The 25,493-nt window shown below is 48.4% G+C and overlaps 1 protein-coding gene across 3 annotated transcripts in view; it reads left to right on the top strand.

Annotated features, from left to right (window-relative positions):
• BCOR (BCL6 corepressor) overlaps positions 1-23,036 on the top strand; it is a 58,487-nt gene extending 35,451 nt beyond the window's left edge. For all 3 annotated transcript variants that reach the window (XM_059466464.1, XM_059466462.1, XM_059466463.1), the window contains 7 exons: positions 4,983-5,311; positions 5,642-5,905; positions 11,993-12,159; positions 19,024-19,169; positions 20,290-20,367; positions 20,580-20,730; positions 21,898-23,036. In XM_059466464.1, coding sequence (XP_059322447.1) covers positions 4,983-5,311; positions 5,642-5,905; positions 11,993-12,159; positions 19,024-19,169; positions 20,290-20,367; positions 20,580-20,730; positions 21,898-22,192 — 1,430 coding nt within the window. In that variant the 3' untranslated portion in view covers positions 22,193-23,036. The remainder of the gene's footprint in view (positions 1-4,982; positions 5,312-5,641; positions 5,906-11,992; positions 12,160-19,023; positions 19,170-20,289; positions 20,368-20,579; positions 20,731-21,897) is intronic.
• The last annotated feature ends 2,457 nt before the right edge of the window (positions 23,037-25,493 follow it).

Below are 25,493 nucleotides of genomic sequence, written 5' to 3'. Positions count from 1 at the left end.
GCAGCTCTCTCCTAAGGGGTTGCTTCCTCAAAGCATATCAGCTTCCCTTGACTTGTTTTTGGCTTCTTCTTTACCTCTCACTCTGCTTCCTCTTTTCCCCATCCTCCCTCCCATTTCTGTTGATTCCCTATCCTGAGGGAAAGGCTGTGGATACAATCTGCCAAATTTTCACTGGGATGTACAGGTCACTCTCCTGTCCTCATTGTTCTCAGCCCCTGGGCACATTTTCTGCTCTGGTGCTATTCTCCTTCTCTGCAACATTTTGCTGCTGTAGCTTGGCTGGAGAACTGATAGGGAATGGAATCACACAGTGCACAGGGCACTTTTCTTTCTCTTTTCCTGCTCTTACCTCTCAGAGCACTCTGCTTGTTTTTGAGGATAGACTGTTTCTGGGAGTGGGAGCTGCATGTATGGCATTTGGGCTCCTTGCTCCTTCACAAACCTGGGAGCTTCATTACCTGGAACACATTCACATTCCAGCTGGCCTAACCTATAGTTCAGCTGAGATCCCCCTGAAAGAGGAGAGTGGATCCTCTTGTCCCATGCCATGGAAAAGACTGAGTCCAGATCGTCCTGTGCCAGTGAAGATTTTCCTTGGTAGTGTCTCTGAAAGTCACAGGCAAAAGTATCAGCTTCCCTTCCGTCCTAAAGCTCCTCATCTGTCCTTCTCCTTGGTAGGATTGTCTGAGGGCAGAAACCCCCAAACTTTGATGCTTACTGATGGGGAAGGATCCATCCAAAAGGATTTGTGCAGTAGGAGAACAAAACTTAGTTTAACAAACCAAGGACAAAAAGGAGCTGTGACTCTTAGTTCCTTTGTTTATGTGCTGCCTTGGTGAGCATGGTATTGACTCAAACACCCCTGCCCCTCACCTTGGTACTTTCAGAGAGAGATACCTTGTAGAGATCAAACCAGGGTCACTAACAAGAGGCTGTATTGTGTAAGGATGCTCTCACTTTGCCCTGGAATCCCTCCCATGCCAGTGACAGGCTCATGGCCTTGGGAAAGAAACAGAGGTGGCTCCCAATTTATGCATTCAGGTTCACTTGCCCTGTGGCTGTGAAAAAACTCTTGGGTTTGGAAGCTACTATAAAACCATAAACTTGATTAAATTGTGCTTTGCTGTTTGTTGTACAAAGACAGTGGATATCATTCAGATAATTTTGCTGGTGCTTCTCCAGGCCTGTTGAAGTGTAAACTTTTGAATTTCCTCGTTCTTAGTAGACTGGGATGAGGACATTTTTCCCCATTGTGTGACAGAGCATCCTCTGCATGACAGTCTCGTGGGGATGGAGACTTCCAACTTGTTTGTCTTGCTCAGGACTAGTCCTCAGACTTTCCTTAAACAAGCAGAGACTAACAATATGAGAATGTACACTGTCACTTGCAGCTTTTTTTTTAGTTTGGGGCTCGGAGCAGCTGTTCTCTGTGCTCAAGCACTGCCTGCAGTTGTGGCAGTCTCTGCTGCTGGGCAGCTGGTTGTATCCCAAGGAGCAGCCTGTAACAGGACATGAGGGTGCCTCTGTGCCTCTGAAGCCTCAGTCTAACATTAGCAGGATGATTTGCCACTCCTGCCTGCAAATCTCTGGGAATGTGGAGGCTTCTGACTTCTGGGTTTGTTACTCCACTTGTGTTTATGCAGAGCAGTGTGGGCAGCAGGTCAGGGGAGGTGATTCTGTCTCTGCTGTGCTCCTGTGAGACCCCACCTGCAGAGCTGTGTCCAGTTGTTGGGCCCCAGCATGGGAAACATGGACCTGCTGGAGCAAGTCCAGAGGAGGCCACAGACATAATCAGGGGGCTGGATCACCTCTGCTGTGAAGACAGGCTGATGGGACTGGGGTTGTTCAGCCCAGAGAAGAGAAGGCTCTGGGGAGACCTCATAACACCTTCCAATACCTAAAAGAGGGCTCTAAGAGAGCTGGGGAGGGACTTTTGACAAGGACATATAGTGATAGGACAGGTGGTAATGGATTTTAAAGGGGGTAGACTTAGATAGGTTATCAGGAAGAAATTCTTGTCTGTGAGAGTGGTGAGGCACTGGAACAGGCTGCGCAGAGAAATTGTGGCTCCCACATCCGTGGAAGTGTTTAGGGCCAGGTTGGATGGGGCTCTGAGCCTCCTGATCAAATGGAATGTGTCCCTGCCAATGGCAGAAGGGTTGGAACTGGATGATCTTTAGGGGATGGTCTCCCTTCCAACCCTGAACCATTCTGTGATTCTGTGATCCTGTTGCAAAGTGATGTTGCTGTGCTGGGGTGCAGCAGGTCCATGAACATGGGGATGCTGCTGCCTCAGGGCACCGCACTGCCTGCCCAGCCCCATGACCAAGGCAGAAGCCAGGGCCTGTGCTGGGGTCCCAGCTGAGCAATAACCCTGCGCTGCTGGAACATCTCCTGATGCTCCCTTGGGAGCCGCAGCCGCTCACGCCGTGTGAGGAGAAAACCAGAGCAGCGCGGAAAGAGCAGCCCTGAGGAGAGGAGCCAGGAGGATCTCACCCTCCGGGAAGCATGTGCCAGCCCCTGGGAGCTGCCTGGGCCTGCAGGCAGCCTGGCTTGGCAGGCAGGAGGAGAGGAGGCAGCTGCCGGGGGAGCTGAATGGACAAGGAGCGTTCAGGTGACGCGGCAGCAGCTGCGGCTCCGCGCGGACCTCGCGGCTCCTGCGGGAAGGGAGACAGGTCCTGCTCTGAGTCAGACTTGCCACAGCCCACATCAGGCAGAGGCCTGAGTTCTTTAGGGATTTTGGTTTGGGTTTTCTTTTTTTCCATGGATGTTTAGGTGTATTCCCACTCACTCTTGTTTTTCTTCTCTCTCTTTGCGTGGTAAGGAAGATGGGGTGGGATTCCAGGATCAGTCACTTGCTGCTTTTCTGCTCTTGCTGTCTTGCATTTCCCAGGCTCATGCTTGGCTTTTTCTGTCTAGTGCTGGTATATTGCAGTGTTACTGATCCTGAAGCTCCTGGGTGCACAGCATAGCTGCTCTCCATCTCTCAGCTCCAGTGCACATTTAGCCTGGTGCCTGCTGTCACCACTGTGGAGGGTCAGAGTGAAGCACAGAGTTGGTGTGGAGTTTGCAGGCAGGAGAACACATTTTCTGTGGTGATTAAACTTCTGCTTTCAATGCCTCGGCATGTCTGCATGGGAAAGCCTGCAGTTCTTTGAGATAAGCTTCCTGTGGTTTTTTTTCCTGCATCCTTTCAGTATCTCTCTCCTTCTCCAGACCTGTGAGTGTTTCATTCTATTGTAGTTTTTCCGCATGCAGCTGTTTGTTCCATTTGCACTCACCAGAGCTCCTCGCTGTTGCTTTCCATCTTTTCCATATTTTTTTCCTTTAGTAAGTGATTAAGTAGGTAATGATGGTACTTCTGTATTGGAATTGGGCTTTTCATATGCTGCTCAATTAGGTTAGTTGGGAACATGAGAATTAAGTACTCCTTACTTTGTGCTATCTACAGAGTTGGAAAGACACCCTTGCATCCATAGGCTCAGCCTACAACTAGGTGCCTTCCTTCAGTATTGCAAAGCCTGAAAAACTTAACATGATTTTTGCTGAACAATCTGCACATCATGTCTCCCATAAATTCCCTGACATCTGCTTGGCAAGCCGTGGTATGTGTCTTTTTCTAGAAAGTGGCTCAAAAGAACTGAGGGATTTCTGTTTTCATCCTTAATCTAGAAAGCCTTCTGTGATTTGCTTTCACAGATCTATTTAAAGGAAGACTAAAGTGTGAAACTGCCCACCAAGAGGATTCTAGATTTTATTTTCTTTTTTACCAACTGGTTCTGGACCGAATCTCTTTAAGTAGGGGTGTCTCTACCCTGAGCACCTGCTTATTGGCTCCTGCCATCTCTTCTGTTCTGAAAGTAGCATCACTTCAGAGATTTCTCAGAGCAAGGGAGCCTCTTTCAAGTCCTCAAAGTTTTTTCCACACCTTCCCTTGGTGGTGTGGTATTATTTGGCTGAAGTGTCCCTTCCTTTCTAGCAGCCTTTAATTTTTCTGCAAGCAGTTGGTTCTGAGGTCACCTCAATTCTCTTCCCAAGGGAAATTCAGGCTATAAAAAGTCAACTTTCCTGTCCTTGTTTTGTTGTAAGCCTGCTTGCACTGCGAAAAAAACCCCAAAACCCCATGCTTTTTGCATGTGGCCCAGGTTGTGGGATCCAGCTTGTTGGAGCTAACCCCCAGAGAAAACCCAGCCCTGCCAGTGTCCTGCCACAGGCAGCAGAGCACTGACCTTACTGCCCCAGTGTCCCAGAAACACTCACTTCTCAATGCAGTTCTTGGGGGAAAGAAACATCTGATTGCTTTTCCTGCAAAATCCCGTGCTTTTTGATGGAGAGGTTGCACAGAGCTTCTGTAGGGACAGCTCCTTGAGTAGTTTTTCTTCTCTTGGCTTGATTTTGAAGTCAAAATGCTGCTGAGGAGGTGTTCCCTGTCTTGGGACTAAGCTCAACATTCCCACCTCTCCCAAAACACCACTTCCATGATGCAAAACCAGCACACTGTCCCAATAAATCTGATCCATGCTCCCCCCTTTCTTCCTGTCCCCTCTTCCCTCGCCATCCCCGTGTCTGCACTGAGACACACCAGGCTGGCCCAGGCTGCTGGAGGAGTTGGTTCCCCTTCAGATCAGGCAGTCCTAGGTTAGGAGGGGAGTTTTTCCCTGCTGCTGTTCCACTCTGCCCGTGGTGGCCGGGCTGTGGCACTGCCAAGCTGGCCTGGCACGCATCCCCACAGCCCTGGCACTGCCCAGCACCTGCGTGGGGCATTTAATTCAGGGGTTTTTATTGTTGCCCAATAACCGCTAGCGCAGCGTCAACGGGCAAGATGCTATTTGCAGTTTGGATGTGGAACGCTTAAAATATTAACGATTTGAAAATGTAATTGTAGATCTCTTAAGCATTGGAGGAGCTTGTGTTAAGTGCTAGCAATGCGTTTTGCTTTTAACGCACCATGCGATGTGTAATGCCTTTCCCTTCCCATTTAGGCTTGCCCGTATTCCCGGTGTCTCCGCACATGAAGAGCCTTTCATCCACCAATGCAAACAGCAAAAGGCAGGCTCAGCCAAGCTGTACTCCAGCCTCGAGGTTGGCTGCCAAACAGCAGAAAATTAAAGAAAGCCGGAAGACAGATGGGCTGTACACAGACGAGGAGGAGGATTTCCAACATGCATCTCTGATGCCGAAATACAGCGAGTGTGAGAAGCCATCAGGGAAACGTCAGTGTAAAACAAAACACTTGGCACTGCAGGAGAGGAGAAGGAGGTCATCTCTGACAGGGGATGACACCACAGATATCGAAAATGCTGAAGATAAGGTATCTTTATTTAGACTTAATTGTCCACCAGCCTCTGAGAAGGCAGAGCCAGCTTGCTTAAAACTAACGCACTGTTGTGCATGCAGGGTAGCGGGGATTGCGTTCGGATTTATCTGTGGATGCTTTGCACATTTTGTGTTTGCTTTTATTAACCTTACTTGAAGGCACTGTTACAAGGGTGAAGCATTTTGTGTTTAAAAGCTGTAGCGGGTCTTCCTTTAAAAATTAAATACCGGTAGAAAAGTCTTAATTCCTCGCTGACAAAACACAGTCCCATCACAGTACTGTGCAAACAAAGATAAAAACCCCCTGGTGTCACGGTTTTGACAGGTACCGGTAACGAGGAAAGTCAGGAAGCGCCCGGAGCCGAGCTCAGACTGCGACTCCTCGCCGGCCAAGCCGTTTGAGCAGAAGGCCTATGAGCGGCTGCCGCAGGTGCCCGCGCTGCTCCCGCAGCCCCCGGCGCTGCCCCTGGCCAGCCCCGGCCCGGAGAGCACCCCCAGCCGGCCCATGCCCCCCGAGGCGCGGCGCCTCATCGTCAACAAGAACGCGGGGGAGACGCTGCTGCAGCGCGCCGCACGCCTGGGCTATGAGGTGAGGCTCCCCCGGCGCCCCGGGATGGGCTCGGCTTTCGGATTCCAAGAGTTAGCGGATCTCGGTTGGGTCGCTGGAAGTTGTAGCCCCCGTTCCCCTGCTGCTTTCCCCTCCCTGGTGTGGGGGTTTGGAGGCAGGTTGATGTGGGAATGACTCCCCAGCACTGCTGGGTCAGCTGGCAGGGGTGCAGGGTGAGCAGCATCCCGCGGGAATGAGCAAGGGTAAAGTTTTATTGGTAACCCTCACTTCCCTTTAGATATAAACCATCTGCAAACAGAACAAATGTCTTTTTTTTTTTTTTTTTTCCTTTTTTCCTCCCAAGTAATCTTTATGGTGATCTTTAATGAGCTGTATGTTTTCTGCTTTTGTTGTTTGTGAAGAGCGCGTAGTTTAGGAGAAGGGCTTTATTTTTGTTCTTCTCTCCAAGGAGTATCTGGTATGTGACACAGGATGTAGCGCTTAGAGTGTCCTCTTGCATGATCAGACACATCATAGGAGCACTCTGCATGCTTTATACTCGGCGTCTGGAGCTGCTTGGTGTAGCTGGAACAATGTTGTCTAATGAAAGGGGCCCCCTGTTGCTACAAAAATCAGAAACCGATGAATCCCTTAGCTGGGCCGTTTTGAAGCGCGCTTTTATTGGGGAAGCGTGGGCATGTAGGTATGAGCGTCGTCGCTGCTCGGTTTCAGATCTGTGCAGAGGTGTTTCATTGCAGAGAGCAAGTGCTGCCCTTGGCATGGCTGTGCTGGGGTTGCTGTGCTGCTGAGGGGGCTGCCTGCACCTTGGAGCTGGGCTTGAGCCCCACGTGGGAAGGTGGCATCAGCCCAGGTCCAGGTGGGGCCTGCCCAGCCTTGGGGATTTGCTGAAACCTTGAAATGCCCTTTGTACAACTGGAGAGAGCTTTGTGTGGAGCAAGGCCTTGTCCAGCTCCGGAAGGCAGAGTTTATTGGGAAGGTTTTGTTTACCTTAGACAAAGGCTTCTGCTAACCCAGGGCACTTCAGCTGTAGCTGGGAGAGGTGGTTGTTACAACACTGCTATGGAATTCTCTGTAATTTAAATGGTTTCATTTTCTGTGGGTCCAGAATCAAAATGTGCTGTAGCATGTGTTCCCAGCTATCAGTGTGTATTTTCTTCCTGAATGGGGTCTCTCAGGGTGAGCATGCTTGGGCACTTGGCTTTCTGTGGCCAGCGCCTCTGCTGAGCACAGCTCAACGGGAGCAGCTCCCAAACTTTGTGATGGGCTGGCATCCTGCTCAAGCAGGGGCCCAGGGTGGTCCATGGAGCTCTCTGCTGTCAAACTGGCTGGTTGCAGATAGCTGGGGATACCCAGGCTCACCAAGGCATAATTGTGGGTAACATTGTGTGCTACCATGCCTTCCCATTATCACCTGGTTGGGGATTTTCATTTTATGGCTTGAATTCACCCAAAAGTTCAAGTGAACACTGTGTTTTTAATAGGTTTAAATATTCAGCTCATTTGATTTGATTGTTCAGGTGGTGTTGACAGTTGGTTCTGTTGCTGGTGGAATGCAGGGCAGGGAAAGAGCCCAGTCCATGCACCCAAACTGCTGCCAGGATCTGATGTTGTCTGTGTTTTCTGAGGCTCGGTGGTGGGTGGCTGTGCCACCCTGTTGGAGCTATGTTTGGCCCATGGTGAGCTGGGATAGTTGGATCATCCATGGAAGCTCCATAGCTGGGGTTTTTTTTCTTAATAGTGATGGGACTACTGCAGTTAGCAGAAAGTTGAATTGAATTTTCTTTGCACAAAGAATGAGAATGATCAAGAAGTAAGACATTCCTCTCTATAAAAGAAAAAAAGGAAGAAAAATCTGATGAGTCAAGGTACCATGCTGGTCTGTGACCTTTGGCAAGTACACAGGTCACTTTGCTGCCACCCCTGTTAGCAGGGCAGCAACCTGTGGTGGGCACATGGGGCTTCCCTGGCTGCTGTGATGGCACAGCTCCGTGGCAGGGGAGGCAGATGAGTTTGCATCATCAGGCACAGCGTGCAGAGGGAGCTGAGTGCTGATTCAGGCCTGGGAGCTGGAAGCGGCTGGCACCGCAGGGCACCGCGGAGCCCTGGCAGGAATGCTGTGCTGCCCTGGGACCGGATGAGCTCGTGCCTGCCCTTGGCAGCCTGCCTGCCTTTGCAGCAGGGATGCCCTGAGGCTGTGCAGAGATCCCACTCCAAAGCCTTCAGCATGCAGAGGTGCTGGCAGAGGCTGTGTGTGTATCACTGCTGGAGCCGTGGGGAGCCCCAGTGCTGCGAGGCCATGAGCGTGTCCTGCTGCCAGTGCCACTGCTCTGTCCTGCTGCCAGTGCCAGTCCCGTGTCCTGCTGCCAGTGCCACTGCTCTGTCCTGCTGCCAGTGCCAGTCCCGTGTCCTGCTGCCAGTGCCAGTGCTCTGTCCTGCTGTCAGTGCCAGTCCCGTGTCCTGCTGACAGTGCCAGTGCTGTGTCCTGCTGTCAGTGCCAGTGCTCTGTCCTGCTGTCCTGGTGCAAATGTGCCCCAGGTCACTGCAGGAAGCAGGACATGATTTTGCGTGTAAAGCTGACCCGAGTGTGAAATGTCGAAGGAGAAGTGTGGCTGGTGTCTGCTCAGATAAATTGCAGGGCTGCAGGCAGCAAGACTCCTTAAAGACAGAGCAGCAAATGGTCTTCAGCCCTGGAAATCCCTGATAAAGCTGGTGGGAAGCTTTGTCTTTCCCTTCCTAGGCTTCTGCATCAGGCCATGCCTCAGCAGGATGTTACCAACTCATCCCAGTGTATGGCCGCTCCAGAATCCCTTCTGTTTTCCCCATTTGAAACAAATGACTTGAGATAATGGTAGTCTTAAAACTGTAATTTACTTTTTGTGAAGAGGGAATTACAGGGAGCGTAGAGTCTTTTTGGGGAAAAAAATGACAAAAGGCTTGTGTAATGAATTTGATGCGAGAAGAAACACTGGCTGTCTTTCTGCCTCATGTTGCTTTTTGGTGTGTGTCTGGATTTGCTGGTTTTGGCTGGGATAGGGTTAATCTTCTTCTCAGTGTGGCTGGTATGGGGCAGTGTTTTGGATTTGTGCTGAACACAGTGATGATAATATAGGGATGTTTTTGTTACTGCTGAGCAGCGTTTACACAGATCCAAGGCCTTTTCTGCTTTTGCTGCTGCCACACTGGTGAGGAGCCTGGTGTGCATGGGAGGCTGGGAGGAGACACAGCCAGGACAGGCGACCCAAACTGACCAAAGGGATATTCCAGACCCTGGGACATCATGGATCAGAGTATAAAGTTGGAGGAGAAGGGGGGGGGACGATTGGAGTGATGTTGTTTGTCTCCCCAAGTCACTGATAAGTGGGATGGGGATCTCTCCTGGAGATGGCTGAACTCCTGCCCAGCCATGGGAAGCAGTGAACGAATTCCTTGTTTTGCTTTGCTTGTGTGCATGGCTTTTGCTTTCCCTATTAAAGTGTCTTCATCCCAGTTCATGAGTTTTCCACCTTTGACCCTTTGTGCTTCTCTGATTCTCACCCTGGTCCTGCTGCTGGGGGAGAGTGAGTGAGTGAGTGAGTGAGTGAGTGAGTGAGTGAGTGAGTGAGTGAGTGAGTGAGTGAGTGAGCCAGCCAGCCAGCCAGCCTGCCTGGGGCTTGGCTGCTGGCTGGGCTGAAACCACCACAGTGGGCTTGGGAAGTTCCCTGTCAGTTTGTTACTAAATCCTTCTGGGAAGGCAGAGAAATTAGCAAAGTGAGTGGTGTATGATAGGGCATTTAAACAGAGGTGAAGGCAGGGCTTACCCAGTGTCACTGCTGCCGGAGCAGGAGCTCCAGAGCCCCATCCTGCCCTGCACAGCTCCTGCAGGGCTCCTGCATCCTGCTCAGGAATGAACACCACTGCAGGGGTCTGGTGTGATGCTGGGGAAGTGTTAAGGCTCAGCATATAATACGTGACCCAAGGGCAGTGTTCTGAGGCTGGGGGTGGGGGAATAGTGCTTCTTGGGGCCTGGGAGATGCTGAGCTCTTCCCCTGGAGAAGGAGGAGTAAATAGGAAGGGCAGCTCATTGCATATGAGGATGGATCATGCATGTGTGCATACTTTGACGTGGCTGTTCGCAGTGTGGCTAAGAAACTGCAAGAAGCAGAGGTGGAGGTGTCTGGTTATGTTCTAGTTTGACTCTTTGGATTAACTGTGAGTGATTTTCAGAATGCTGATTTAAATAGAGCACCTGAAAAGACATTAAATTGCCCTGTGGCACTCTCACAGACTTCCCCAGACCTTAGCGAGAAATGCCTGTGAAACCAAAAGTGCGTTTGTGGCACCACATGTTCCTGTATTTGGCAATGGTGGCAAATTTTTTTGTAAATTGAATAAACCATGTTAAAAAAAAAAAAGTTAATGAGGCATTTAATTAATTAACAATGTAGAGTTTTATGGTCTTTATGGTTACATTTTGTGGTTAATGACATTCTTCTTATAGCCTCTTAACACAGAATTGCCCGACAAAATTAGCTTTTTTGTCCAGTAGTAGGTATTCCACCCTAGGAGGAGTCTTTCCTTTTCACAAAAATAGATGAAACATCCTTTATTTTGAGTTGCAAAGTCTATTTTAAATGGTGACTGCATGCTAAAAGTGGCGCTGAATACAGCAGCTGCTTCTGCTACCTATATCCATCTGCTAATTTGCCTGGCAGGGTGGTCTGCTTTGAAGGAAAATTCATGCCTCCAGAGTATAATTTTGCACAGCCCTTTCTTATGGGCTTGGGCATGTGCAGGGTAAAGAGGATCTGTTCTGGAGTGATTTTTGGCCCTTGGGCTGATTAGCAGGAGTGTTCAGAGCCCCTGTTTGGTGGGAGGTGGGACTGTGGGGGTCCTGTGGGTGCACTGGGGTGGGTGGGTGCATCCCTTGTGGCAGGGGATGCTCTGGAGCCTGGGACAGGCAGCTCATTAGCTCTCAGCTCTAGCCTGGCTGGCGAGGGCCTGCTAAAAGAGCAGCTTCATGCTGTATCCTGGATACCAGCTCTCGAGTCAGGTGTACCCAGAGCACAGATTATTGCGGGCTTTCCGGTTTATTTTGAAACGGGAGGAATAAATGTGCTGCGCCCGACGTCGCTTTATTCTCCTGCTTTGGCAAAACAAGCACTCGCCCCCTCCGTGCCGTTTCTGGCTTTGCAGGAATGTCACTCAAATGCAAAATTAATGGTTTACCACTAATCTGGGAACGTGGGGGCTATGTTATGCACTGAACATCTCTTAGAAATGTGTTTTGTTTTGTTTTGTTTTGCCTCCTTTTGCATCCGGCACGAGTCGAGGAAGACTCTCACCATCCCAAATTTTGGGTTGAGTGATGGAGCAGTCATTGTTCCAAGGCTGCAGGGCAGTGCAGAGCTGAGCCTGGCCCAGGCTCTGGAGCGTGGTGGATTTGACTGCAAGATGAATTGTGTTAAATTCACACGGCTTCCTGCGGCGCCGGGCTCCTTATTGGAACCCAGCTCCTGCCTTTACTTCTGCATGCAGAAAACTGGGGTGGGTGAAAATGGGATTTCCCCAATCTCGATAGAGCCAGGCTGGTTTTTGTTTGCTGATAGCAAACCATCCTTTGTGTGCCTTAAATGTGTTTTGTTTCGGGTCATGCACTTTTTCTTTTAAAATCAAACTGTTGTTGTCTGTGTTGCTGTTGCACTCACAGAATTTTCTGTTTAAAAAATGCAGATGTAAGAGTAACAACCTTCCCACTAGCTTTACATGTAGAAGTTCTCAGAAGTGGAACAGTGTGAGTTTTGTCTGTGAAATTTTTGTGTTCTCCTTGTGTGACAGTTCCTGATGTTGGGGGTTACAGGGTCCTGCAAGGCATGGAGCTCTCAGTGTCACTTTGCCCAAATTAGTCTGCTCGGGGAAGTCTCTGCTGTGTCTCCTGAACAGACAGGACTGTCAACAGCTCCCCCTTTTATTTCCCTTTTGACTGACCCATCTCATAGAGGGTAACTTAACATATCATAGAGATTTTGACTTTAGCATCTTCCCCTCCACATTTCCTTCAAGCAGTGGAATCCGCGTGTTTACGCAGGAACCAATAACTTGATGTTCATCCGTTTTCCTTGCCGTTTGCAGGAGGTGGTTCTGTATTGTTTGGAGAGCAAGGCGTGCGACGTGAACCACCGAGACAACGCGGGGTACTGTGCCCTGCACGAGGCCTGTGCCCGGGGCTGGCTGAGCATCGTGCGGCACCTGCTCGAGTACGGCGCCGATGTCAACTGCAGCGCCCAGGATGGGACCAGGTGAGCAGCACCCCTCGTCTGTCTCTCTGTGCCCCCCTTCCCTCTGATCCTCTCCTTTGTGCTCTCCTTGTCCTGCCTGCCCACCCGAGCAGGGCACACATCATCCTTGCTGCTGCTCCTTGGCCATGCAGGGCTCCGTGACCTGCTCTGCTCCCCGGTTCACAAAGCGCTGGGGACGCGCTGCTGTTGTGGCTCGGGTTCGGGGTAATTTCTTTTCGATTCTGGGAATTTTAATAAGTTGTGCTGTTGGTTGGTTTTTGTTAGTCGGTGGAATTGCCAGCTGCAGGGCAGGAAGGAGTGATGCTTGAGCTGCAGCCCTGCTCGTGTGCCCTGCAGGTCCTTTGAGCTGTGCCAAAAGAGCGGAGTTAGCCTTGTTAGCAGGGTTACTCTGGAGAGCACTCCAGGCTTTTGTGGCCATCGGGTGTGCGAGTCCTGGATGTGCTGTATAAAAATGTTGTTTGCTGAACTGTTAAACAACTGTTAAACTATCTGCTCGTTTGATATTTTGGATTTACCGTTTCTCTTTTTTTCTTCTTTTAATCCTGAATTAGCCTTTTTTTAGTTTCCTTCACAGAATAGTAGGGGTGCTTAGTTCCTGTGCTGGCAGAATAGATAGTGAGCTTTTCTTTTTAGCTTTGTGAAGAAAAAAATGCTGCTCTGGACCTTTTTTAAGCTTCTTGTGTATCTCCTAAAGCACCTCTTTGGCCACCTCTGCGAGGCTGACCTTGGGGTAACTTGTCCTGAGCATATGCAGAGCTGTTATTCAGTCTGTGCATTTTGGGGACAGGTCTTTGTATTCTGGGAATCTCCTGCAGCTTGTTATCTTAAATGGTTTATCGCCTTCCCTATCACCATCCAAATAGCCAGGGAGGTAAAATTAGCGTAACTAAGAGCCTGCTTCTTTTGTTTTTAAGCTCTTTATTTATTAACTTGGGAAGGGAGGAGTCAGGAAAACAAAAAGAGGTCTGGTTAGGATGGTCCATTAAAAGTTCATGATGGTCCATTGTTCCCGGCCCATCACCAGCCCATCACAGCCCAAAGGAAAGCTTTTTGGAGAAACATTAAAACCCCGACTGGATTGTCAGATTCCTCCTCTGTCGCCCACGTCTTTGTAAAGAGTTCTGAGCTCTCCCGGCTGACAAACAGCCTCGCATTTTCTGCTGCCTTCAGCTTTCATATGTGAACTGTGCAACAGCGGTGAGTTGCCGTAAAAAGAACCCTAAATTATTTTTGTCTCACTCGCTGGAACAACCTATATAGAAAATTATCCCTGGGAAGCGTCTGAGCAGTCTTAATCACCCGCCAGTTCAGAGCCCACCTTTGATTTCTAGTCACAGACGGAGCTGATTTTCAAGAAAGAAACTTGGCCAGTGTACCCTGAAAAGTTGTTCTTGGGAAAATGGAATTTAGAAACGAACATAATGATGATCTGATCATAGATGGTAATGTCAGAACTCAGCGTGCTGTTGCCTCTCTTTTCTGAGGGCAGACTTACTCTTCATTTGGAAAGCTGCCCAACAGACAGCAAGGATCCAAAACACAGCTAATACACAGAGGAAAGATGGTCTGAGTTGGGCAGGACAGAGAGCAGAAGTTTGTGTAAGGAACTTTGGAACTGTGTAATGCGTTGCCTTTTGGCAGGGTCAGGCTTCTCTGTTTCTGTAGAGTAAGTCAGGACATTTGTTAAGACATGTCCCATTTCTCTTTTGAAGGTTTTTCTCCTTAAACTTTTAGGAGGAAAGATGACTTCCTCAGCTGTGTTGCTTTTAAAATTAAAATCCAGAATATGTTAAACACGTAAAATACAGTAAAGTCTTAAAAATAACAACAAAAGCCCCCAAAACAATCCCAAAAAGTGCACCATCAGAGACTTGTCCTATTCCCTTGCTTTTTTAATGACTCTGAATTGGCTTTTTATTTTCCCCTCTGCCACCTCACTTATCCAGAGTACTTTTGGTGGTGCTGTGGAAGCTCTCAAGCCTGCAGCCGGTGGCAGTGGATGTGTGTGGTTCTGTTCAGCCTGTTTTAATGCAAAGCAGCACGGAGGAGTGATGTAACTGCGGTGGGTGGATACAGCTGCTGTGCTGTGCGAGCACAGCTGTGCCGGGGAGGCAGCCTGGGGGTCACCTGCAGCCCTGGGCTCTGCTCCTTGTGCCTCTGACATCGGCTTTGTGGAGGGAAAGTTGTGGCTGGTGAGGGTATGGCTTTGGTCTGTGCAGGGTGTCGGTGTGAACGTGAGGGATGCAGGAAAGTTCTGTGAACGTGGAGGATGCAGGAAAGTTCTGTGAACGTGGAGGATGCAGGAAAGTTCTGTGAACATGAGGGATGCAGGAAAGTTCTGTGAACGTGGAAGGTGCAGGAAAGTTCTGTGAATGTGAGGGATGCAGGAAAGTTCTGTGAAGTCTGTGCCTCTCTCAGATGCTGCGGGTGCTCTGATCATGGTGCTGGCTCTGTGTGTGTGTGTTTTGGGATGAGGCAGGTGTCCAGCCTGGTATCAGACATCTCGGTGAAGCCAGAAACAAGCAAAATGCCAGTCTGGTGTAGGGGCAGTGAGGAGACAATGTTTGGGAATGGTGCAGTCCTTCATTCACCCAGCTCGGCACAGGATGTCCCTCTCTGCCCTTTTCACAGCACATCTGGCCAGGCTAAATGTGGTAGGTCTTGGATGTTTTTCCCCTTAAACTCTGTGCTGATGGACCACATGCAGTGCCTGCAGCCCCTGAATACACAAGCACTCTGCTGCTCAATTAGTGCCTAATCAAAGATTATTGTAGAACCCGGAGATCTTTAAGACCTGTCTCCGAGGTGCTGCAGTCACTAAGGGCTCTTAATCGTCTTACCTATAAATAATAATAGACCGTGCTTAAGAGGTGAGAGCTTCCCTTCCCGACAGGACCCCGGTGAGTGCAGAAGCTCCACCAGGGGTGTTGGGGCTGACATTAGCAAGGCTGCTTGCCCCTGTATTTGGCCTTATCTCGCTGTTCTCCTCCTCTTACCTCTGCAGCATGCCCTAGCTGAGCCCTTGCCATTATGGCCACAAAACCACATCCCAAAACTACAGACATCCCCTGACTCCACGTTGCTTGGGAGTTCTCTGGCTAGATCCTCTCTCCGCAGCCAGTTTTGCTGTATCCTTCCCGCTGGCAGCCGATGAGCTCAGCCTTTTTTTATTTTTTTTTTTTTTTTTTTTCCCTGCGAGGACCATGCCAAGATGGCTCTCTTGCTGTGTCCTTTCAGCTGGTCTTGGCACAGCCATACCTTCCAGCAGCTAATTGCGTTCGAGGAGAGGCAGCCCAGCCTGCCCTCCTGCCACCGCTGCCCTGCCCCTGCCCTGCGTAACAGAGCGGCTGGGAATGCAAACAGAGAGCCAAAATATGGCATTGCTCCCTCTCACTGCTGTGGGGAGAGAGCTCTGGTGGTGCCTGAGAGGCTGAGAGCGAACCATGCCTGGTCTAAATAGTTTATAATTTTGGTGGTGGAATGATAAACCCCCAGTGAAATGTTTCCCTAACTCTAGTGGAAGTAAAAATAGTGGGGAGGATTTGGCGGTACACGAGAGAGGGTTTGAGATGTGTGCCTTTTGCAGGATACTGCAGCTCTCCAATGTCCCCCGCTCCTTCTGGGGCCTTTTGAAGGGTTTGTTTTAGAAACGAGCTGTGCTACGCTAACTGTACCATTAGGGATAGAGAGTGTTTATTTCCACGATGCTCAGTGTGGAAGAGATTGTATGGCAGAGCAGCCCAGGAGAGGACTCCCAGGGATCTTCTTTTATTTTCACATCTGAAAAAGTTGCCTATTCCAGTAGTTGCTTTTGCATCCTACAAAGAGGATGGTTAAGCCCTGCCAAGACTGAAGAATGCTCCCTCCTCTACTGGCTCTGCTGGGAGAAGCAAACAAATAGCTGTGCCTTTGCATGGTCTCGCTCGTCAGCTTGCCAAAAGCTGTTCTAGCCAGTAAAAGAGTCTGTTGGTGCTCTGTTTTGGCCTTTTCTCCCTTAACTTATCTATGGGGAATCTCCTTCCCCGCCCACCCCCCCTATCCCCGCCAGTGTTTTCTTTGCTTCCTTCTATTTATTGTTCTTCCTCCTTCCGCACTGCCTTACTACGCCTTTCCTTCCCCGTGCCTCTATAAATTCCCTCTCATGCCCAGGCAGCCTCCTGTGTACTCTGGGATGACAAATCTGGTCCTGCCTGCCTCTGTCTGCAGCCCCACATTGGGCTTGGTGGCCTGCAAAAGGCAGAAGGAGGCTCCATCATGGGGTTACAGCCCGTGTGCTGCAGTTTTGCCTTCCTGGGGAATGCCCAGGCACCCTTTAATAAACTCGTCCGAGTGTCGTTAAATCAATGGGAACACTGGGCCGTGATTTAGATGCTGTTTTTAATAAGTTAAGGGATCATCTTGAATTCATTACTGCTTCAAAAGCCACTTAGGTAAGTCAGATTAAAAAAAAAAAAAAAAACAACCCAAACTCAAACAAGAAAACCCACAAACCAATAATCCCACAACACTCCTCAACCCTCTCCCCAAAACCAGAAAATAGCAATTCTGAAATAAAATTTAAAAAGAGTTCAGAATTAAAGACTCCAGCAAAGCGAGGGAGTGGGGGAGAAAGAGCATTGCCAGCACTTGGCAGCAGCCTCTGATCTGCTCATGCCTGGTGCCAGACTTTGAGCCAGGGATGCTTCATGCCCCGTGGGGGACAGGAGGGTTTGCAGCAGGGCTGACCTTTCCTGCTGCAGATGCTCAGAGTGCCGTGACCCAGCAGCTCAGGCCTCAGATGCTTGCTGACAGCAAGGAACACTCAATATTTCTGCAGCCCCCGTGTCAGCACCCCTGTTATTTGTTGGGTGTCACCTGGGATGTGACACTGTGATGTAGCACTGGCCAGATCCTGGATGTGATGCTTCCCTGTGGGGAAGCGCTGAGTCAGTAGGTGGAGGTGGGAGGGTGAGACTTGCAGGGGAATCCTGGGAATGCTGGCTCCTCCAACACTGTCTGTCTCAAAGGCTGCAGTTTCAGTGTTATTTTAGAGGCATTCCCTCAGAAACTGATAAGGGATATCCTGATGCTTTGCCAGTGATCCTCATGGACCTCTCTGGTCTCAAAATGTGTGAAGGTGGCTTTCCAAAGAGTGGTGTGTTGGGCTTTGAAGGTGTCCACATGTTGTGCTCTCTGCTGGCAAGGGTCTGAGGACTGGCACAAGCTGGGCTGAGGATTGTGCTCAGCAGCTTGAGGACCACCTGTTTCTTCCTCTGTTGGTGGCATGGGGTGTATGGGAGGCAGGCAGCATGGGATGAACCCTCTTTCTGTAGGGAACAAACCACCGTGTCCCCAAGTGCACCTCCTCATGTCAGTGCATTGTGCGCATGTCAAAACTGATAGGACATGCAGCTTTCCAGCAAGGTGGATGCAAGCAAGAGCATCCATGTAGCGGATATTAGTCACCCTAAATCAGAGCCTACTGGAAATTGCTTGGAGCAAATACATCTGGGACATCTTTCTGAGATGTACCACAGTCACCCTCCTCCCTCTCCTACCAGCAGTGCCATGTGATAGATGGGAAAATGGCGGTGTGCCATCCTCTTCTAACTGATCTGATCCTCCCCTCCTCTGTGCTGAGCTTTCGTGTGTGCCAGGTGATGCCAAAGCAGTGGTGACCTTGAGGGGACATTGCCCTGAGAGGCAGCAGTGGTGGGGTGTGCCCTCCTGGCAGCAGGAGGGATTGAAGCCCTGTTTGTCAGCCGAGCGCTGCTTGGCAGATCCGGAGATGGAGCAGAGAGGATCACTTGGCTGTGCTTCCAAACAACTTCCCCTGCTAACATCACTGTGAAAGCTTTCCAGGAAGGCAGTGTGTTGTGTGATCCTGGTGAAAGTCCTTCCTTGCCTCTCCTATTAGCTCCCTTGACAGCCTGGTTGGGGGCAGCAGTGTTGACAGCCCAAAGGAGGAGCAGCGTTGTGCTGGGTTGGGCTGCCATGATCACTGCCCATGCACTGGGCTCTGCTGTTAGTTCCCTGCTCTTGCTGTCTAAGGAAAAGATGGGATTTTAGCACATCTTCATTAGTCTGAAGGGTAATATGTTCTACTTCCAGACAACTCCCCGTTACGTATAATCAATTTTAAAGGCAGAAGTTAATGCGATTTATAATTAGCGATAAGGAATTCTAAACCTGGAATTGCAGGCCTGTGTATTAATGAATAATCCTTCTGAAGGCTCACAAAATCTATGTGGAGCTTGTATGGATTGCTCACGCCGCATGAAATGCTTTAATTTCTGGGTGGACTACAACTTAAAATAACATGTTTTTCTATTCTCTGATTAGAAGGGTTGAATTGTGCTGCAAATATATTTACAAGTACTGTTTAAAGAGGATGTTCTGCACGGAAGTTTAATTCCTAGCAAATTTTCATAACTTATTTCTGTGTACATAATTTAGGAGCTTCGGGTAACTGATTTCCCTGCTTGCCCAGAGGCAGGCTGAATGAGCCTTGCTCCACAACACGCTGTTATATGGCAGAGATTTGGAACGGTAGAGTGACTTGCAGCAAAATGATGTTTGTGAGGCTTCACACAAACTCCTGCTTTCTGTTACAGCAGTGTAATTATTTTACTGTCCCTCCAAAATGTGTACAGCAAGGAGTAGAACGTAACAGAAATATGTGCCCTGAGCAGTCTGACTGTGAACACAGGAGGGGAGGGGGAAGATGTGCAAGTAAAACTGACAACAAGATGATTGGCAGCTGTATTAATAGTGTTACTTTCTATAAATAGCTTTGATCTACAGTCAAGTTTCTTGTAAAAAATATTTGCATAAAACTGTCGAGTCAAAGTGTAACTCTGTGGTTTTTATTTCATTTCACTCCAGACCAATCCACGACGCGGTGGAGAACGACCACTTGGAAATCGTGCGCCTGTTGCTGTCCTATGGTGCTGATCCAACACTTGCAACCTACTCTGGGAGGACCATTGTGAAAATGACCCACAGTGAGCTCATGGAGACCTTCCTCACAGGTCTGTGCCCACCCTGCTTGGGGCTTTTGGTTCTGGCACATGGGGGCTGGTTCCCTGTCCCCCAAATCCCTCCTGCCTGGCAGGGGTGCCTTCATGCCAAGGAGATGTGGGCTGGGATGGGCTGCAGAGCTCTCTCTTTGCCTGCAAAAACACAGAGGTTGCAGGTGGGAAGCACAGCCATGCTCGGGGGCTCCTTCTAATTGAAACTCTTAATAAGTCATAAGGATTATTGCACTGTCAGGTTTGATAGGTGGGTGGGAGGTCAGCGGTGCCTTCAGATTTCTGCTTGAAATGAAAATAAGAAACTTGCCAATTCAAATAGCTGTTTGTTAAACATACTCGTGTTTTCCCATGGTTTTGCTTTTTATCTTGGACTATTTTTGGTTTTGCCAGTTCTGCCTTGTTTTATATCTGAAATACTTTAAAAATACGTTAAAGGCTTTAAACATATCCATGTTATAACATGGTTTCAGGGTTCTTTTTCCTCTTAGTTTTGGATGAAGGCACTTGCACTCCCTAATAACTTACCTCTGAGCATGTTTGCAGTGCTCATAGTCCATGAGTTTAAGAACTCATCTGTTTACCTGTTTAAATGGTGCAGTACAGAAGGCACACAGGTGTTTCAGGACTCCAGTAAAGTCCAGTATCTTTGACTTCTAGCATCCTGGATCCCAGTATCTTTTCACCTATTCAGCTTGTAAATCTCCCATATCATATCTGTAGAAAAGAACTACATCTTCTGAACACACCTGTGTAGAAAAACCTTTTTAATCTATTTATTTGGGGCCACAGATTCACCCTCAAGCTGGTGTCCAGAATAATTGTGAAGGTCAAAAAATGTGGTACACACTATCTCCACAAAAATAAGATATTGCTCTCAGCATCTGAAGCTTAATGTTGGGTGTATCCCTGTTAGACCTTATGTGATTATTTGATGTGGTGGGTCATTATTTGATGTGGGGGAATGGTGTTTATATGCTGCTGTTTGCAGCATGTGTGCCAGGAGAATGGTGTGGGATTTTTTGATGGAAGGTGCTGAGGCTCTGTGACGCGCAGTCTCCTGACTTGCCAGCTTTTTGTTCTCATCAGTGTGTTTTTGTTGTTGTTTTTTCCTCTCCAGAGTATTTAACTGACCTGCAAGGTCGAAGTGTGGATGACCCTGGTTTGTACTGGGATTTCTATGGCAGCTCTGTGTGCGGTGAGCAAATGTTGCCCTTTATTTCTTTGTATGCAGAGACTTTAAAAACATGGGGCACGTGGGGGTGGGGGCTGTTTTGTTCTTGTGGTGGAGGAAGCTGGGAAGGAAGCAAACTGATTTTGTTTACAGATCACGTTATTGGGGGGAAAAAAAGCAAGACCTGCAACAGTCTTTTCCTTGCTGACTTAGCACCTTTATTCAATTTTATTTAGATCCAAAAGATGAATCTGGATTTGATGTCTTGGCAAATCCTCCCGGCCCAGGTGATGAAGATGAAGATGGCTTCAGTGATGTGTTTGAATTTGAATTTTCGGATGAGCCCCCCTTACCGTGTTACAACATCCAAGTGTGTCTCTCTCAGGGGTAAGAACAAATTCAGATTTTGGGGTAAAACCAGCTGGGATGATCTGCTTCGGCTGGTGGCAGTTTGTGTCAATGAGGAAAAGTGTTTGTGTTTATGTAACATAAATGAGAGATCAATACTGTAACTGCTGGTGTTTTTTGGAAATAAACGAATAGCAAGTGAGAGGGGAAAAGGCTGGTTTGTGAGGGCTGAGTTTTTACTGCTGTATTCTAGAGCAGGACAAGTGATGTTTGAGCAGATTCCTTTCCTCATCCCAGACAGGCATCTTGTTTATAACTTCCCAAAATAGAAGTGCTGCTAGCACTTAAATTTGGGTATGATGTTTGTACGGTGTTAATTTTATTCCATGGGTTTTTCTGTTCTGCTGCTGAGTGGACACGCTTTTGTGGATGAGAAAACGACACCATTACTGCTTTTCTAGACTTTGTATCAAAACTGGTTTAGACCTCTGAACTGGAACAAACAAATAAGTATCTTAGGGAAGATCCTATGATACTTACTAATAAGCAAAGACCTGGAAAGTTGTATTATCTATTATATTCAAGATATAAATTAGATTTGTTAGTGGCTGTTGTTTACCATTTGCACCAATTTTGATGACAGCTAGCTTTAAATATTGATCATGCAGGAGTGTGGGTTTTAGTATGCTTTTGTTACATGGGTGATGGATCTAACTTAATTCCCTAAAGTGGACAAGTACAAAGATTGAGTTTTAAAACTGTGTTGTTTATCTGACAAAAAATGAACATACTGTTGACTTCTATTTAATATTGGTCTCTCTGGAAGCCAGGGGTGCTGAATTTTGCGGTTGTAACTATAAGCCATCTCCTTATTAGTGAAATGAAAGTTGGGTTCAGGTGGGCTAACCCTCTGAGCTGGGGTGGCTGCTGGCCCACATGGGCACTGAGGAGCCCAGGTTTGATAGGTCCCAGTGCCCCTACATCCTGGATCTTCTCTTCCCAAAGCTGCAGGTAGCAGTACTCTGAATAAACACACACACACCTGCTCATGTGTTATTTTGGACCCCTGGGCACCAGCCTTGCTTTCGGAGGGATTGTTTGTGGGTGTGGGATCGGGGAGGGTTTGTCACACGGAGATGTGGGGACGAGTCAGCAATCCTGTGTCCTGATGTCAGTTACTGGAGCCTTTCTCCTGTGCTTCCACAGCCCACGGAACTGGCTCCTGCTCTCGGACGTGGTGAAGAGGCTCAAGATGTCCTCACGCATCTTCCGCTGCAACTTCCCCAACCTGGAGGTGGTCACCATCACGGAGGCCGAGTTCTACAAACAGACTTCCCTCAGCCAGTTGTTCTCTTGTGCTACGGACCTCGAGGCTTTTAACCCAGAGAGCAAAGAGCTCTTGGACTTGGTGGAGTTCACGAGTGAGCTCAAGACTCTGCTGGGCTCCGAGCTGCACTGGCTGCACCCGCACGAGGAGCCTCCCTTCGACATCCTCTGGTGAACCGCCAGCCCTTTCATGTACAGCGCTCTGTACAGCTCCTCCTGTATGTATATGTGTTCAAAGGAAATTGTTTCTGTAAAGAAAGGACACTATTAAATATGAAAATATCTTTCCTTTATATAAGAGATCTGAATTCCAGTTGGATGGATTTTGGAAGAATTTTTTTTTTAACTTCAATCAGTTTTTACACAAAAAAAAATTGTTATATAATGTTTCTTTAAATGCACACAGGCTTTGGGATAAGTTTGTTATTACTCTGAACACATTTTTTTTTAAAGAACACATCCACACACATTGACTTTGTTTCATGCAAAGCACTGATTACACAGAACATACTTTTTCTAGGTGATGTGATCAAAGTCGTGTGGCTTGTTTGGGAGATAAAATTTGGTAAGGCACTTGGTGATATTATTTTCGGTTTTTTTGTTTACAGAATTACCTGCTTTGGCCAGGTAAGCACTATTGAATATAATTCAATAGTTTGTAATATAAATTAAACCATATCCATACGCATCAACTAATTGTAAGAACTTTTATATCCTAATTTAAAAGCTGTGAAATTTAGTTTTCACACATCAAACCGGATTGTTTATATATGTTTAAACATTTTATGCTCTTTATTTAAAGAAGACTTTGAACTATTTTTTCTGTACCTTGTAAAATATTGAAAAACTAACATATGTTGAAGTTGCTTGAAACTGTACATAAACTAAATTTTCTGAATTGTGTGTTTATGTTTGAGATCTGTGTTTTAACTTTGTAAGTAAATCTTCTGCCTTTGTATTTATATTTTACAAAAATTTTCTTAAAGGCAATAAAACTGTTGAGAAATGAAGAGGCTAAAGTGACTCCCATTAACTCTGTGCCTGGTTGTGACATGATCTTTATCTCATTAATGTTCATTAAAGAGGGGTGGAGTTTCCAAAGTGGGGCAGGGCTGGTAGAGGTGCAGGCAAGCAGCTGATGAAATGTGGGTTGCACTCTGTGTTGGCTTTCTAAATTCCTTGTTTGCAAGAAAACATCAGGTTTGTGCTTTTGGTGGGACAAGGGTTTAAAAGTGGTGTTGACAATACTTTCTTCACCATCTTTTAAAGAACTGTGAATAGGTTCCATCATTTTCTCTCCTTTGACATCCTTTTAATTTCAATTGGCTGAATTCTCTTTTCAATGGAGTCTGCAGAGTGGAAGTTAATAGTACCAGGGAAAATGCTTTGGTTTTAATGTGAAGCATTAAACCTATGAGCACATTTTGGGAGGATTTAAAGGGACAAGGACCAGAATGTCACTTCTGTGCAGCTCTGGAACTTCTGTCTATGAGACTGGGCTCCCTGGGCTTGGGCAGACCTTCTTGTCTGCCTTCCCCTTGTGGAAGGAAATTCTAGCTGTGAACTCAAACTCCTGAGTTGTAATTAGGGGCTGTTATTAAGAGTACTATGTTTATGACAGCAAATTGCCACTGGGGTGTTTAAACTGCTCTGCTCTTCTGATGGGGGCCAGCACCCAAAGGGTGTTGAGCAGAGCACCTGCTCAGTCTGGGAAAAGCATCTGGGAAGGAGTTTCTGCATTGTCATGAAGGCTGAAGGTAAGGGAGAACATTTCTGAGGGTGTCCTGAAGGCAGAAGGTAAGGGAGAACATTTCTGAGGGTGCCCTGGAGGGGAGGACTCAGAGCTGCTGCCTCTCTGGTGCTGAGTCTTTTGCCGAACATTTGTATTGTGTGGCTTTACAGTGGGGCTGTTCCTGTGGCTTAGGTGATGTTGTAGCTGAGCCAGGAGGTGAGAGAAGGGTCCAAAAGCTGTCTGCTGCTTGATGCTGAAGTCTTATTTTTGCTCAGGACAGGAAATTTTTAGTCCTAGAGCATCTGCCAACCTCCTTTTCCCAGACTAGGGGTAAGGAGGAGGAGGAGGATGGTCTCTCCTGCACAGCTTTTATGTGCACGCTGGATTTCCTTTTCATACTGTCTCCAGCTTTGGAGGGGACTGAATCACAGACACCCCTACTCTGCAGTGCCATCTGCTTGCACCGCCTGATTTTCCCAGAAAGAAGGGGGCCAGAAAATGAAAGGCAAGGCACAACACTAAAAGCAGCTGTTACAGTCACCTTTATCTGTGTGATCCCAGTGCTTGGATGGCTTGAGCTGGGTATAAATCAGCTTGGTGCCACTTCCCGGAATGTGTGGCACACGCTTCATTCTCCCCAGCCCCTTGGGCAAACAAAAGATTGTCACAGCTTCCCCTTTTGGCCAGCTCCTGCTCAAGGAATCCCGAGCAGAGCATCCTTGCTTAGTCAGCTTTCCCTGCTTCCACCGGGTACAGTTGGGATTTCTCCTGCTGGTGCTCAATACAGGAACAGCCTCATGCTGCTGTAATGTGTGTGTGAGCCTGCCCCAGGCGCCTGTGCTCTAAAAATAGGGCCGTGGCAGGGGACACCTGATCCCAGCGCTGTCCCTTGACATAACACAACCCTTTTATACTGTGGGGTGTGCTTTTTTAAAGGGACATCGCTGTGTGAGGGTTCAGAGGAGCAGGAGCCTGGCCTGGCTGTCCCTGTGCTGGGTGCTTTGGGAGAGGTTGTCACAGGAGAGGCTGGATGAAGGTGTGATTTTGCAGGAGGCAAGCCCAGGGAGAGTTATCTTGGGAGAGGAGAGATGGCAGTGTGCCAGCAGGGCATGAATGTGTGACAATGTGGGCAAGGGAGTGAAGCACTGGCCACGCTGGGGCTGTCAGGGTCCTGCAGGGCACAGAGCTGGGGCTGGGTGAGATCCAGCCAGCCTGGGGGCTCTGTTCAGCACTTCAGTGTCTGATCTCACACTGTTCCCCTTTACAGCCCTTTCCTGTGCATCCTGCTTGGGCCAAACGTGCTTGCTTCACGCTGCTGGCTTTGCTCCAGGTTAATAAAAAAATAAGGAAATGGAAACGCAGCCTTTGGGGATGGTAAAAGCCTGCTGATCCTGTTACTTGCCTTCTGCAAGGTGAAAGCGCAGTGTTGATGCTGCTGGGGACAAAGCCAAGGTGTTTCCTTGAATTTCCCCTGCTCACAACTCGGATTTGCCCAGCTGGGAGTCTGTGCTGCCCTGTGGAGGTGTTGGACAGCAGTGGTGCAATAGGGAAAACCCCATTTCCAGCCAGAGCAGGCAGATGAGCCTGGCTTCAAAGAGGTTCCTCTGTCAAACTTTCACTGCTGCTGGCTGGGAAATCCCAGGGAATGCCCAGTTCCAGGCTGGCTGCCTGGCAGCGAGGGTGAGGGGGAGCCAGAGCACAGGCAGTGCTGGGAGGGCTCCCCTGAGGTAAGTGAGGCTGCTGA

Source organism: Ammospiza nelsoni, chromosome 2 (assembly GCF_027579445.1).
Source record: "Ammospiza nelsoni isolate bAmmNel1 chromosome 2, bAmmNel1.pri, whole genome shotgun sequence".
In the NCBI taxonomy this organism is placed as follows: domain Eukaryota; kingdom Metazoa; phylum Chordata; class Aves; order Passeriformes; family Passerellidae; genus Ammospiza; species Ammospiza nelsoni.
Note: the sequence above shows the minus strand (reverse complement) of the source record. Positions and strands in the feature narration are given on the sequence as shown.